The 15674-nt window shown below is 33.7% G+C and overlaps 3 protein-coding genes across 9 annotated transcripts in view; 1 reads left to right on the top strand and 2 right to left on the bottom strand.

The window, feature by feature from the left end:
* Window positions 1-942: 942 nt before the first annotated feature.
* On the bottom strand, window positions 943-3841 carry LOC111388898 (soluble inorganic pyrophosphatase 4-like). Of its 2 annotated transcripts, XM_023013722.1 has the most exons (4): window positions 3358-3841; window positions 1942-2024; window positions 1522-1666; window positions 943-1444 (listed from the first exon to the last, which is right to left on the bottom strand). In XM_023013722.1, the coding sequence occupies exons 2-4, from the start codon at window positions 1996-1998 to the stop codon at window positions 1392-1394; spliced, it is 255 nt and encodes an 84-aa protein (XP_022869490.1). In that variant the 5' UTR covers window positions 1999-2024; window positions 3358-3841; the 3' UTR covers window positions 943-1391. The 2 variants fall into 2 exon arrangements, 1 of the variants encoding a protein (XP_022869490.1); XR_002701649.1 differs by lacking the exon at window positions 1942-2024 and having other exon boundaries at window positions 945-1444; window positions 3358-3825.
* Window positions 3842-4637: 796 nt separating this feature from the next.
* Window positions 4638-15437, bottom strand: LOC111388918 (ras-related protein RABE1c-like). Of its 6 annotated transcripts, none has more exons than XM_023013743.1 (9): window positions 15283-15433; window positions 15074-15194; window positions 13875-13947; window positions 13682-13782; window positions 6680-6745; window positions 6373-6512; window positions 5264-5326; window positions 5097-5189; window positions 4638-4997 (listed from the first exon to the last, which is right to left on the bottom strand). In XM_023013743.1, the coding sequence occupies exons 2-9, from the start codon at window positions 15144-15146 to the stop codon at window positions 4923-4925; spliced, it is 684 nt and encodes a 227-aa protein (XP_022869511.1). In that variant the 5' UTR covers window positions 15147-15194; window positions 15283-15433; the 3' UTR covers window positions 4638-4922. The 6 variants fall into 6 exon arrangements, with proteins under 6 accessions (XP_022869511.1, XP_022869510.1, XP_022869513.1 ...); XM_023013742.1 differs by having other exon boundaries at window positions 15328-15433; XM_023013745.1 differs by having other exon boundaries at window positions 6373-6470; window positions 15328-15433.
* Window positions 15438-15547: 110 nt separating this feature from the next.
* Window positions 15548-15674, top strand: part of LOC111388904 — a 1759-nt gene continuing 1632 nt past the window's right edge. Inside the window, exon 1 of the mRNA XM_023013727.1 lies at window positions 15548-15559. Coding sequence (XP_022869495.1) covers window positions 15548-15559 — 12 coding nt within the window. The remainder of the gene's footprint in view (window positions 15560-15674) is intronic.

Raw genomic sequence — 15674 nt, 5'->3', positions numbered from 1 at the left:
GAGCTATCAATGCATAAATATAAGGATTCAGAGTTATGTTTACACGTGCAGCCTGATTGTCCAAGAAAAATTAAAGACAGCTAGGTCAGATAAACTATCATGAAATGTGATTATCATGCTTAGTTGTACCCTCATTTCATCTGTCCTTGCCTTTGTAGGTTGAGCATATTGTACTTGGTATATAATAATTACACTTTAAAAAATACTATCCTGTCACATTGGATGTGCAATGGTATTCTGTCAATCCCAAGGGAATGCTAATTGGTCAAGTCCTCAAAATTGAATCCCATATTTCTTTCTTTTCTTCCTTCAATACCTTTGTTTTCAATTGTTTGACTATCATTTTACTTTTCAGTTTGGATACATTCTACTGATTACATCTACTGACGTCATGGACCATGATGATGTTAGGAGAAAGAATGTTGGTCAAAAAGTGCAATCTCTATGCACATTAGTTTCTAATGTGAGTTATTCGTACCTAAATCTACATGGTACTTTAAAAAATTAAGGAAGTGTCTTCCACTCTTTGGTTGCTTGGAACTGAATCAAGTTAAATACGGACTCTTCATTTCTCATCTCTATGCATTTTATCAAAAGGATGTATAGGATGAAGAATTTAATTTGACAAAATGGCGCTTAGATGATTGCTTTTATTTCCTTGATGATTTTTGTCATCCAAGATTACTACTTATGTTGCAATTCTTTAATGTTATTAGGTTCCATTTGCTATTTAATAAAAATTAGGTTCTTTCATAATTATTTCCTACTTTGATAATGTTTGACAATAAAGTTGAGTATTGACAATTCTTAACTTTGGAGAAGCGAATGCATGAAAAAATGTTATATTATGCATCAAAGGTTTAAGAACAAGTCACAAAAAAAAAAAAAAAAAAAAAAAAAAAAAAAAAAAAAAAAGGGGGGGCTTAAAAAAGAAAAAGAAAAACTCAAAATGGAAATATTGGTGAAACAGATTAGATGGAACATTTTAAAGCACCGCTTCACATGGACGGAGAAGAAGTTATGGCAAGAAAAAAGAAAAGCGATGAAAACAGCCAAAATATAATAGAGAAAGGAAACATTTTAAGGAGTGACGTGAAAAACAACATTTCGCTTGAATTCAGTTAGGAGAGTCGCATATTTTAACACTCAAAAGTTATATATTCAAATCCAAAACAGAATGGAGTGTATGTCAAATGATATCCTCAAGTCAGATCTCGAATGTAATAAAACTTAACCGTTACTATCATAAGTTAATAATTTTTTATACAACAGGTAATGAGATGATATTTACGCAAGCTAAAAGTAAAAATGAGACACAACACTTTTTCAAGATCTATAAATAGCTTTATATTCGATACTTTCTCAATTTTTTACATTAAAAAAATAATAAGCTAAATGAAGTTTAATAAACTTGCACAGTTAAAAATTTTTGGAGCCCCAGGTCCTGCATCAAATGAAAAGATTGATAAATATTAATTTTGGAGCTTTGACTATGAAAGTAGAGAAGAATGTTATAAATACCAATCTCAAGGTCATGCCAGGGATGGGCAGCAACTGCTTTCCTGCTCATGGAAGAGAGTATCCTTTCGTTAAGAGGCGGATGTGCCGACCTCCGAAAAGCAGGAGAATTATTTGGCGTCTCAATAGGTGGTGTCATAACTGCAAGCTGTATGTTAGGTCATTGATTAAAGTAAGCCTGTCATATCATTGTCAGAAAATCAACTACGAAACCTTGGAACGTATTTGATTATCACATTTTATACGAAACGGTCTTGCCGAACTCAAGAAATTATTTATAGATCCCAGGCCAACTGCACAAACTTTAGGTTTCCAAAAGGGGAAATTGTTATTGAGGGAATGAAGTGAAATAGAATGTAAAGAAACCTCATATCAAATAAGTCAATGATAACCCGTTCATTATATATGACATAGGATGAATACCTCATCAACTGTAAGATCTACAACCAATGCACTCGAACAAGCCTCAACAGAAGACATTCTAAAAATTTCTGCCTTTTGAATTCCTAGTGGTATTCACAGCATATATGTGAAACAGAGGTAAACAAAGTCAAGATGCTAAGACTAGAATAAATAGCTTAGCAAGCTTCATGCTCTAGATTGCTTGCCAAAAAAAAAAAAAAAAAAAAAAATCACTACTGAAAAAAAAAAAAAAAACTATTTACAGTAGATAATTGAAATACAAGCTTGCAAATTGTATTTGTTCGAAATAACACAATAACTACTTAAAAAATGCACAGAAATCAAACAAGTAAAATTCTTCTCTGGTTACCAAAAATACTGCTAAATATAATTCTCCTCGAGGAGTATACTTAACCTGAGAGAAAACTAGATACCAATAAATTAATAATGAATTTAAAACACATTATGACTAAACCACCAAAAACTGACCCCAATAAGAGAAGGAGGAAGTAGGCCGGCACTGACATGCAAATCCGAAAATATATCAAAATAGTACACGAAAGGCCCCAAAACGAAATGCCAATTGTTGGAATTAATGGTTAAATGGGTTTGATTACTAAACACAACTCTTCAAATGCAAAGGGTGTATATCAAAGAATTGTTTCAAATGGGTGAGACTTTTTGATTAGGTGTAATCTACACTATTAAATATGAAATGGTGTGAACTAGTGGTTGAAATTAATTTATGCGAAAAGATGAGGCCATTTGAAGAGACGCATGAAAATCTATGAATAAGACCCTCCTAATTCCATTTTCTCACTCCAAATCAATTCATAATACTAATTTTTTCTTTATCTAAATTCTGTCAAAATAATTTCCATAGTATTTTTGAGTTTCATGTATGATATTTAGTATTTGATATCTTCCATTCTAGAATAATACAGTAATGCGTTGGTTCGCCATGCACAATTAATATTGTGATATATTAATATTGTCTGAATAGTTGTGTCTTGGGAGAAGGGCGTCCATTAGATCTTGTCAACAACGAGGCAAATTCCATTTTAAGGAGATTTGCATTTGCATACCCCGCTTCATTTTATCTCCTTCAGTTTCTTTATTTTTTGCATTTGAGTAAGTAGTGATTTGCTCATTATTATGCATGTACTATGATTCGTTAAGTCATTTCTCTAGTATTTGCATGCATCTATTTTAGATTAACAGAATATAATTAACGCACTAATTTATCCAACAACCAATGAACGTTCATAGACTAAAAACTGAGCATAATTTTTCATATCCACGCCTAAATATTAGAAGATCAATACTCTAACTTAAATATACATATACACTTATAGATACGCTTATTTTTATGCAACAAAAAAAAATGCAGAGTGAAAAATAAGGCAAAATGTAAGAAAAATATCGAATAAAACGTACCGAAAACTGTCAAAGAGAGCTAACAGAGACCGACGGTAGAAAACGAAGAGCTCAGATCTCCAGGAGCAAACACGAAGCGTAAAATGAAGGCAATTAGGCAAGGGAAGGGAAAGGGAGTATATATATACATATACAAACAACCCTAGAGAGAGAAAGAAGTTGAGTAAAGCAAAGGTCTTTGTCAGTAGAATACTGTGGTACGTTATGCGTTTCCGCTCTGTTTCTGCTTCATCCTTCGCCATTTAAAGGGAGGAGTGGAGGAATAATAAAAAGAAAAGGCAGAAAAAGGGAACAAGGAAATTCTCTCTATTTGAAACTATTGCGGAAGATTCATTTGATTGTGGAGAATAAACTTTACGGGGTCCACACAATTCGATGTTAATTGGATACCGAACCGAAGACAATGACGGAATTCCTAACGGTGGTTAGTGTTAAGGAGTAACGAGCGGTGGAAAGGAGCTGTTAGGCCCGTTATGAATAAAATTTCTGCGAATATCCGGATGCAAGTGGAACCACCGACCTGTATGAATCCATTTTATCATGGCATTTCTGTAATATCATTTTTTTCTGTTCATTGAACATTCCCTTCAATTATCTTGAATTTTCCTTGGAATTTGAGTGCCAATGTTTCATTTTATCTTTGTTGATTTCCTCCATATTGAAATTTGATATTAATTAAAACATATATTGTAGAAACAAAGTAGAATTGCAAAATGGATTTGGGCAAAATCCTCGATCTAATTGATCCATTTCATAATATAAGGATCCATTTAACACTACTTTTACTTTCTATCCGAAATGATCTCCTAAGCAACATCGGTGCTTTAGGAGATTATTTCTATACTTTCTATAAAAGAACTTTTTTAAAAAATTATCTTAATTTTTATTTGAAAACTAATTTAAAAAAGTTTCAAGTTCCAAAAGTGTTTTTAAAGGAAGTTATATTGAACCAGTTTCTTCTGAAAACTTTTTTAACTAGAAGAAATATTTTCATAAAATTAACCAAACAAATTAGAAAGCACCTTTTGAAAACCTAGAAGAAGAAAGAAACTTCTAAATCTCTCCATATCTAAAACTCATCAAACTGTGTTTCTCTAAGAAAATAATTTTATACTATAAAGTCAGAATTAGCAATGTTTGATAATAACCTTAAAACAGCTTTATATCGTAACAGCTGTTTCGTGTTAGGCAACCGACAATTCTGTAAGTAAAACCATAGATCTGAAACTGAATCAAACGGCTAAAATTGATTGAGAGTAAGGAACGGAGATGCATACACATTAAACACGAAAATAAAGAGTTCTGATCAAAATGATAAATAGACAGCTGCTTCAACAGTCAGTTTTTGGTTCCAAAGTCATCTTCAGAGACAAACAGTCGTAAACACTTCATGGGAAAGAAGTATACTAATTGATTTCTCCAGTAAAGATGTGCCAACAATACATATTTGTGTAGCAACTAAAAATAAGAATACAAGCAACTGTCATATTGTCATAACAAGACTAGTTAAAATAGTCAACTTAAGGATGTGGCAGATCATCCTATGTTCGATGCAAGGGTTCGGCTCAAGAACCACAACAGGCTGATTTTTGGGAAGCCCCTGCTGTCTGGTCAGCTTGGGTAATCTTAATGGTCTGAGGCTGCAAAATTCGGAAAACAGAGAGACCAGTCTTAAGATTACACATATATGTAAAGAAGTGAAGCACGAGCAGCTAAAAAAACAAAAAACATGATTATACCTCGGCCTTTGAGTCTGATTCCGCAAGCCTTTGCTTTATATCCCTGGCAATTGAGAAGAACACCTCCTCCACGTTCATATTTGTCTTTGCACTCTGTTTGAGATAATAATGTTAGAACTGGCTTCTACTGCATATGATTCCAACATCAGCAAACAAGTGTAACTTACTGTCTCAAAGAATTTTATTCCATACTCATCAGCGAGTGCTTGACCCCTGGAGGTGGGAACAGCCTGCAGAAATAAGTTAGGTCTGATCAATCTTTGAATATCTAATAAACTAGATTAGAAAGCTAGCGAGCAGATCACAAAACAAAGTACGATGTGTTTTCATTTCTACTTGATCTCTCAGGCATGGCATCGATATGTAATTCCATTACTTTTCAGGTGTTTTGTTTTCTTCTCTTTTTATATCTTATTCTTGGAATTATCAAAATCCACCTGGTGATTTACATTTGATTTGCATGAAATGCATGCTCGCTGAATGTCTATCCAATTGAGCTTTAGCTAGATTAGAAAGCTTGTAAGCAGATCATAAAACAAAAAACGATGTGTTTTCATGTCTACTTGATCTCTCAGGCACGGCATCGATATGTAATTCCACTTTTCACTTGTTTCGTTTCTTCTCTCTTTCCGCATCTCATTCTTGGAATTATCAAAACCCACCTGGTGAATTTACAATTGATTTGCATGAAATGCGTGCTCGCTGAATATCCATCCAATTGAGCTTTAGCTAGATTAGAAGGCTAGTGAGCAGATCACAAAACAAAGAATGATGTGTTTTCATGTCTACTTGATCTCGCAGGCATGGCATCGAGATATGTAATTCCACTTTTCACCAGTTTCGTTTCTTCTCTCTTTTTGCCCTTGTTTGGGCTCCATTTTAATGGAAATTTGGGGAAAAAAAGAGTTTTGGAATGGTATTTTTTGGAGAATGCACAGTAAAAAAATAAGGAAAAGTTTTCAATTTGCTTGTAATATTATTTTATGGAGAATGTGTGGTTAAAAATGAGTTTTTAAAAAAATGGAGGCCAAACATATATCTCATTCTAGGAATTATCAAAATCCACCTGGGGGGTTTACATTTGATTTGTATGAAATGCATGCTCACTGAATATCCATCCAATTGAGCTTTAGCTAGCAACCCAATCAGAGCAATGATGCAGAAGAGTGTGCTCACCATCTGCAATAAGTATGCATATATTTACAAACAAACACAAGTTTGTTTTGTGTGTGGGCACTCACTTGGGAGGAGGGGTAGATATAGAGAGAGATTATACCCTTTTGCTTTCATCCATGTCAGCCTTGTTACCCACTAGTATCTTGTTGACATTGTCAGAGGCATGTTGCTCAATGTTACGAATCCAATTCCTGATGTCTAAACGAACGAACGAGTCAACTTTGACAAAGGGAGAAAGTACTACACTCATACCAATCAAAAATTACATGAGATGACTCAGCAAATTAAAGGAAGTTAAAGAGATAGAATTGAAGAATTCAAACATGGAAAATCCTCTATTGGTGTGATGAAGGGCAAAAATATCAGGCCCAATAAGAGAAAGGATTATCAGAATGAGGAGAAATTACTGTTAAAAGATGACTCATCAGTCACATCGTACACCAGCAATATTCCCATAGCTCCACGGTAATAAGCTGCAAAATAAAAATTTACATTAAGATAAAGCTCAGAAATTTCCAGAAACAAAATGCTCCTACGGAGTCTATAATCACTAACAAACCCTAGAACAACACATTTATAATTATACATGTATATTGACCCAAAAAAAACAAAAACAAAAACAAAAACCAATTTGAATGTATGATTTTAAAGGAGGGAAGAATCCATAGGAAGGATGATCCTCTTTCGACATTATATTTCACTTTTACTTCCTTCCATAGCTAAATGTAGAAAAGGCTACTGCTTGAAAAATGTTGAAACTCATTCATGTATGGGCTCATCACAACTATCTGCTTCTAAGGCAAACCATCTAATAAGTATCAAAAAGTGCAATATTTGAAATGCAATAACTGTGTCTTTTCCAGTCCATGACATGTAAGTAAGAGCTAGATTCAAATGTGATCATAAAGAAACAGGTTCTGTCCAAATATTAAGCATAAAAATAGAGTAGAGCACTGGCAAAATATGCATGTAGTTTAGGATTTTGTTTGACATGGTTTCTTTCTTAGGACAAACCTGCCCCTTCATTCAATATCATTCTTTAATCTAATTCCTATCTTGGCACTGCAAAAGCCGGACCAAAGGGAATTGCTTGCTATGCTCCCTTGGTTCTCATTCATGCTTGATAGCAATGAAATGAAGATTAATAATGGCCATTTGTATACATGTGTTTGCTATCACAATAATCATATTGGCTTCAGATATGTAATAAAAATTATAGTACATTTTCCACAAAAACACGCAAATTAGTTTTGCTTCTTCCCTCAAATTTAAAAATCCCTAAATCATGATATTTTCTTGTAATACATGGAAATGTAATCAGGAAACAAAATTAATTGTTAAAAAAGGTTACAAGCTGCCCACAAATAGATTGTTATTCCATGAATTATTATAAACAATGCATGGTCACAAGTTTTAAGCTCGTTTACAAAAACAAGCCAAATGAAAACCTGATGAGGATATCATCTATTTTATTTATTTCTAGTTGGACTTTATTTTAGTTTTGGTTTCTTATTTATGTAATTGGGCTTGTATCGGCTCAAGCCCGTTGTAGTTAGGGTTTTCTCTTTACTATTTAAACCTAATTTTCTATGTAACTTCATTAGTTTTGGGTAGGGCTGTCAATTGATCGGATATGGAGCGGATTTGTCTAAATCCGATCCGATCCATTAAGAAAAATTATCCAATCCGATAATCCAACGAATATTTGATTGTTAAATTCATGTCCGATTTGCTATGTTATCGGATATCCGATCCAATAATTCGATCCGAATTTTTTTCCATCAATTTTTTCCAAAAAAAATATTTTAACTTTCTTGATGGGCTCACCTAATATACTATAAGGCCCAAATCAATTTTTTATTCAAGTGATGCTCCTTTAGTTCATTTTAAAGAAGATTTCTCTTGGAATGTTTTAATAATCTTCCTATGTGGGATACTATATTTTTAAAGGGTACTTCTCTTCTAATGTTTTAGTGGTCTTTCAATGTGGGATACTACTCAATTGTCAATTCTAAGTGTTTACTAGTTTATTTTATTATTTTTACTAAAAATCATAGCCTTAACAAAATTAAAATAAAAAAAAATATCAATTTTAACAAAGTAAATTATTTTTGGACATATTAATTATTAGTTTTTGATGTTATAAAACAAATTACTATAATTATTTTTATCTTATTTTAATTTAAAAAAATTAAATCTCTTCGAATATTTCAATTCACAATATTATACTATTATCTAATATTATTTATTATTTGAAAATTATGCGTAAAGCATAATATAAGTTTCAAAATGGAAAAAATTATGTTTAATAAATTATGATATAATACAAATCTGCTGCCGCCCCCAAATTTCATCTGTTGTTCACTTAGAAGAAAGCTTGCTGTTCTTTACCCTAGTCCAAATTCATAGCAGCCCAATACAATACTTAGTTGGTCTCTTTTGCCCAAAATCATTAGCCCCTTACTTAGGCCCAAATTAATCCCAATCTTAATTAAAACTCGTTATCACTTAATCCAACTACCTACTTTCCACAACACAGGCCACTACCCAGAACAATAATCCTAACCGGCCCATCTCCATAACACAACCCAAACTCCATCCCATTTCCATATATACGGCACACTTCCCATCATCTGATTAGCCCATCCACTCACTTCCAAGCGCAATAAACACCAAACCCAACCCACTTATCATATATTATCACAACACATCTAACACATAAATGAACCCATTATCCAGCCCACAATCCAACCCGACTCTTTCATCTTCCCCGACCCTAAGTCGTTCGAAACCACCGTCAACTGCTCCACTCCGATATGTCCACCCACGCCGACGACACCTGCCTCCAGTACCACCGGCATCACCGGCACTTCTTTCACTGCCACCACCCCATTAACCCGATTTTTCCATTAATCCAAAAGCCCAACACCTACATAACGATCGGCATAGTCAAGTTCCCCAGTCACCAATGGATACTCACCATCAGCCATCCCTCAATCGCCGACGTCCCTCACCACAATCACTGTTTTTCATCGCTGCAACCATTAATTCACACACCTAGCTCTATTGAGTTTCAATCGCGCCACACGCACGCACACATTTTAGGGCCGCCGTCTCCTCTGCATCTTTGTCAACCACCATCCATCTACCACTCACAAAACACAATATGAAACAGCTTATTAACACCAAAACTACCCGCTACCGATAACCGTCCATCGAGTCCAAACATGAAGATATCCGGGAGATCAATATAACCACAATTGCAATTTAAGTTCTGCCTCAATTCACTCCATATCATTTTTGTCTCTGTTTTTGTCCACCTACTATTGTCGCCAGGTGATTTGGAGTTCTAAGTTTGAAGTTAACAGGTGGTCCCTCCACACAATGGCTTGTTATAGCATCAGGTTCAAGCACCCGTGGGCACCACCATTGTAACTAAACAAGAGTGAGTCCTTATTCTCTATTTATCATTAGTCTATACTACTGTTCATTTTAAAATTGCATCATTTAAATTCTTTGTGTTGCTGTTATGTTTATAATTTTAGCCTTAAACCTCACTTGATTGGAATTATTGAACGAATTGCCCTTCCATTATTCCCCACTTGTCAACGTGATTGGAGACTTTGACTAGTGTTTGACCATTGCTTTGCTATTTTACATGTACCAACAATATTAGCTTGCTTTTGATTTATTTAATAGCAAAATTTAAAATTAAAAAAAAAATGGTTCAAATTGTTAATTTCCATTGCTTGCACTTATTGTTCATTGATCTCTATATTACACGTCATTTAGCTGCTAATATAGTGTATGCATAGTGGTCGACTGGTCGTCTTGTCACTCCTTGTTTCAGTACTTAGACATGGACTCTTTACAATTTGAGACACTCACTAAACAATTAGCTCAACTTGTCACTAGCCAGCAACACTTACAAACTCAATTAGTAGCTTTCCAAACCGAGATGGCTGCTACTCGTGAAAATAGCAGAGATCTAGTTGCTAATCTGAACAATTTTAAGCAAATCCCTCGCTCGATTGATGTTAATAATTCTAAAGTGTCCAACAATAGACAATATTGTCGTCGACAAGGTGATCAAAAACATTTTCAATACAATCGTAAGGATAGGGATCAGGTGAGCGAGTGAGAACGAGAACATGGTCATCATAGTACTCATTCTCTTCCTCGTCATAAGGAGAGTTCCTTTGGAGACACTAAAGTAGACACTCCTACTTTTGATAGTTGCTTAGATTTTGAAGTTCTTACTTAATGGAATGCCCTTAAACAAGGGAATCAGTTCGTGACTAAGTATATTGTTCAATTTGAGGAGTTTCAAATGAAATGTCATGTCATTGAGAATGAGACCACGACTTTGAGTAGGTTCGGCCAAGGTCTAAGAAATGATCTTAGGTGTGAGCTTTTCTTTCGAAATGTCCCTACTCTTGATCACACTTATTCTTTAGCCCGAAATTATGAGTTGACTATTAGTACTCCATATGAAAAGCGAGATCACCATCGTTCACACATGTCATTAGCGGGCCTCAAGATAAGTCTGTCATAGAGCCTTCCCCGACTAATGTTCATCCCATTTGGAAAAATAAGTGTAAAGGTCATGATAGTCCAAGACCCCCTTCTCCATATAGAAGGTATATTGACAACCATTCTTCTATTTCATTGGTTCCACTTCCTATCGTTAAATCCTTTCTAGGACCTTCCCCGTCTAATGTTCCTCCAATCTCGAAAAATAAAGGTAAAATTTTTGAAACTCCAAGGACTTCTTCTCACTTGCTACACATCAGCTGTAAGGACTGTGGTCAATGTCCTAATCGAGCCTTAGTCATAGAAGAACGAAAGAATGTAATAGAAGAGTTATTAGAAGATCTAGTGTATGAACCTAAATTTGAAGAATTTGATGACTTGGATGATAGTAAGAACACCTCCTTAGATAGTATTCAGACTTTTCCTATAAATCTAGGTATTGCACCGTTTGTTCCCGATACCTCTCAGTCAAATATTGTGTGTCATACTCTTATCCAATCCAAAGTTAATGATGATCATTGTAATCATGTCCTTTTTAAGGAAAATATTGGAAATTGGGATTTGATCATCCCAACAGTGCAAATTTCATATAACAATTTTGTGAATCGGTCTATAAGTTCAAGTCCCTTTGAAATTATTCATGATTTTAAACCTAGGAAAAATTTAGACCTTATTCTCACGTCACCACATGTTAATGTGTCTATTTCAGTTGAGTTAGTTGTACCACATCTTTATAACTTGCATATTGAGATCAATAAACAACATGACGAAAGTAATGCATTATAGCTGATTTGCATAAACGATATTTTGAATTTAATATTGAAGATTATGTTGTATTGCAAATTTGTAGTGCTGGTCCTTTAAAAATATTAAAGTATGTTGGTTTAAATGCACATGTCATTGCGCTTTCATTACATTTTGACTACCACTCTACTTTAAATATTGAGGACTTCATTACTTACAAACATCGTTTTACTTCCTTTGATGATCCATTTCTACTTAGCTTTGTGGACCCTCAACTTGACTATGTTGATATTTCTACTTTAAAGCATCCGTCACGGCACACAAAGATAAAATTGATGTTATTTTAGATGAGCATGTTGTATTGACCAATGATGGCAAGATTCAATACTTTCTTGTTTGTTGGGTACATCGACGTGCTTCTTATGCTCCTCATTATGTATAATCATATGAAAATTTTGAAGATGAGGTGCATAAGTATTGGTTATTTGGAGTCCAGTATCAGTACTTCGTTAGAAAGAAAGACCGTCCCCTTGGCCATATCATATCCTTGGGAATAAACTACAGTTTTGAGTACTATCAATCAAAGAATTTTGGTACTTGGTTCGTCAAAAAGAGCATCCCCCGCGGCTTAACTTGAAGCATTTGGAGTTTCAGATTGATTGCAGCCTACAGTGATCTATCAACTCGACAGAGTCGAGTTTTTCTCTCACCCCGGGAGAGTTGATGAGGACATCATCTATTTTATTTATTTTTATTTATTTCTAGTTAGACTTTATTTTAGTTTTGGATTTTAATATATGTAATGGGGCTTATATTGGCCCAAACCCGTTCTAGTTAGGTTTTCTCTTTACTATTTAAACATAATTTCCTGTCACTTCATTAGTTTTGGGGATGAATATAAATTATTGAGATTGGTTGTTGCGCCTCTTTTCTCTTCCTTCCCCTTTCCCCTAGATTTCTACTTCTTCCCCTGTTTCTTCCCCCCATTCTCTTTGGTTTCTCCCCCTTTCTTGCTGCTCTCTTCTTTATCTTGCATCAAAACCACTTCAAGCTCTATTCTCTACGAGGTTTAATTCTAGCCATAAATTCATTCAAGGCAAAAATTTCGATTGATTGGGGGAAAAAAATCACATTAAAATGTAATGCATATTATGAAGCAGGGAATCTCCAGCACTGTACCAAATTGCACCAAACTAAAATTCATCTTCAACCATTACTCCAAAAGTTACACCAAATGAACGGTGTTTAACTATTTTCTTCCCTTTTTTTATTCTTTATAATTTATTTATTTGAAATATTATTTATTTAATTATTTTATAAATACATAAATTTCTAAATAAATAATTACGTTAAATTACGGAAAAGATTAAATTCATTAATAAATATAAAAAACATAAAAGAATTAATAAAAACATTACAACAATGAAAATATTAAATCAGGCAATCAGAAAATAGTATAATACATTTCGAATTTGGATATTACGATATTACGAAGTTGCAAAATTTTTGCAATTTAATTCTCGGAATTCATATATGTATCGTTTTGTTTAAATAAAATTTGATTATCATATGTATGTCGTCGTTTAATATATTTCCTGTTAACTTTATAAATAAAGGTGTTTGTTATATTTTTAAACTTTTTTTCTTCTTTTAATTAATTTATTAATTATTATTTTTTACATTTAAAATTTATTTTAAATGCAATTAATAATAATAATAATTTATTGTACTAAAAAATATATAACACAAATGACATAACTACCTTCATCAATTATTTGGAAAATGAGAATAAAAGGGTAAAATAATGTTGCATTTGAGCAACTTTGCACCAAAAAATGGTGCAATTTCTTGGAGATGCCCTTAAAACCTCACAAATCTTTTTCCACCAATTAAAAGCAGCTGATTCCTTAAATAATAAGACATTTGATCAGTTTCTTCCCTAATTTGTTCTTAGATATCCACACGGCATCCAGAATTTCTAAAAAGCTACTCCAAATATTTCTAAAGACACCTTAAACCAATTGAAGATAAACATGATGAAACTGAAATGTCACACTACCTCAGTATCTGACTATCTGTCTAGGGAAGGGATAGGGGTAAGGGAGCAGATTCATGCATTGGTCATGGCATACCAGTTGTGATAGTTCGGAATCTCTCTTGCCCAGCAGTATCCCAGATTTGCAGTTTGATTCGTTTGCCGTCAAGCTCTATGGTCCTTATCTTGAAGTCAATGCTGCATAAGAAAACTGAATCATTTACACCTGGCAGAAGAATGTCAACGAAGCCAAACTGGATAAGAGTATCTTGTATTGGAAAGAAACCTACCCAATGGTGGTAATGAAACTGGTAGTGAAAGAGCCATCAGAGAAACGTAAAAGAAGGCAACTCTTACCCACACCTGAAAACTTAAATCAATAAATGTGAGTATGTGACCTTCAATCCAGATCTAGTTAAACTACAACTTCTAGCGGAAAATTCAGCACAGTTTTCCCAAAAAGATATTAATTATACCAAAAGAAATGAAGATATGCTGACATGCACTAAAATGTTCTACATTCAGCTGAGGATAAAATCCACAGCACAGTTCACAGCAATTTTTGTGTAACAACCATTACTTTCTAATGTTCAGTCGAGTGACGATAGACACCGAGGTTTTCCTGAAAGGGGATGAACTGGAGCAGTTAGACCCCAACCAACAAGCTTCACCCATTTTTTGAATGACATGATTAGAAAGACTGATTACAAAATCTTTCATAGCTTTTTGAACTCATTTAAAACTTATAATATCAGCACAACTTCATAAAATTCAAATCGGTCTTCTAGATAGTAAGTTGTCAAATTCACCTCAAGCAGTCAAACTTTCCCAGCCATGATCCCATAGAGAATCAGTAACTTATCCTCTGGAACATTTGGCTTTGTGCAAGTGTTCCATTTTCCTCAAGTTAAATTATAATCCTACAGCTATTCAAAGTCCAAGAATACATCCTATAAAGAGACCAAGATCCTCATTAATTCTTCAATCGAAAATTAATCTCTAAATAAAACTCCTAATTATTAAATATATAAAAGTAGTATACGAGCCTATGTGCCAGCAAACATATTCATTGAAACCCGTGAGTCCGCATTTGTTTTATGATATTGGCAAAACATATATGCACCTACTTAGCCGAAAAATATGTTTTGACAGATATAATCAAATCTAACATATTTTTCCCCAGTAGGCAATTGTTTTTTTCCTCGAAAAATAGCCAAGCACAATTTTTTAAGCAGAAAATCCTATGAAATATTAAACTTTTCCCATAATTAAAAAGATATATCAAGAGAATATCAGAAAGATCTTAAATATTCTCCCAGCCAGAAGATAAAAACCATGTCAGGTAGAGTAATAATTTGAACATTTCCGATCAAATGCAGATGCGAAAATAACACATATAAAAGTGCGTCTGCGTATTTCAAATATTACGCAAAATAACATGATAAAATACATTAAAATACGTACAGAACTGCGTGCATAAAATACGTACCGCTGTCTCCTATCAAGAGAAGCTTGATTAGATAATCGTAATCGGCTCGAGCTCTGGCGGGTGGAGCAGCCATTTGATTCAATCTCAATTTCTTTCCTCAAATATGAAAGGAAAATAAACCCTACAAAAAGGTACTCGTTTTTATTTTTTCGATTTTCAGATAATTTAAGAAATGAAGAATTGAACAAAAACAAAAGATTAAAAATTACATTAATTATAATGAAGATTTTCGAGAAACAAATGCATAAATTTACCAGATCGGAGAAAGACAAAAAGGGGATCGAATAAATAAGGAAGAGAAAAAAGAGGAGGGAAGGTCTGTGAGATTAGTCGCATTGAATTCTTAGAGCTTGTTTGTTTTCCATTAGAGTTTTGAATAGGGGTTATGTATGTTATGGTGTTTATAAGGGTCTTCATAATCTACAAGTGATTTAATATTATTATATAAAAAATAATTTTTTTAACTCTCTAATCATGGAATTCCACGTATATACTCAGCCTGTTTGGGAGGAATTTTTTACCCTAAAAAATTAATTTTTTGACCGTTATTTTATTATTCCAACCGTAATTTTTGACTTTTTCTCTCACATGTGGACCTCAC

Source organism: Olea europaea, unplaced genomic scaffold (assembly GCF_002742605.1).
Source record: "Olea europaea var. sylvestris unplaced genomic scaffold, O_europaea_v1 scaffold537, whole genome shotgun sequence".
NCBI classification, from domain to species: Eukaryota; Viridiplantae; Streptophyta; class Magnoliopsida; order Lamiales; family Oleaceae; genus Olea; species Olea europaea.
Note: the sequence above shows the minus strand (reverse complement) of the source record. Positions and strands in the feature narration are given on the sequence as shown.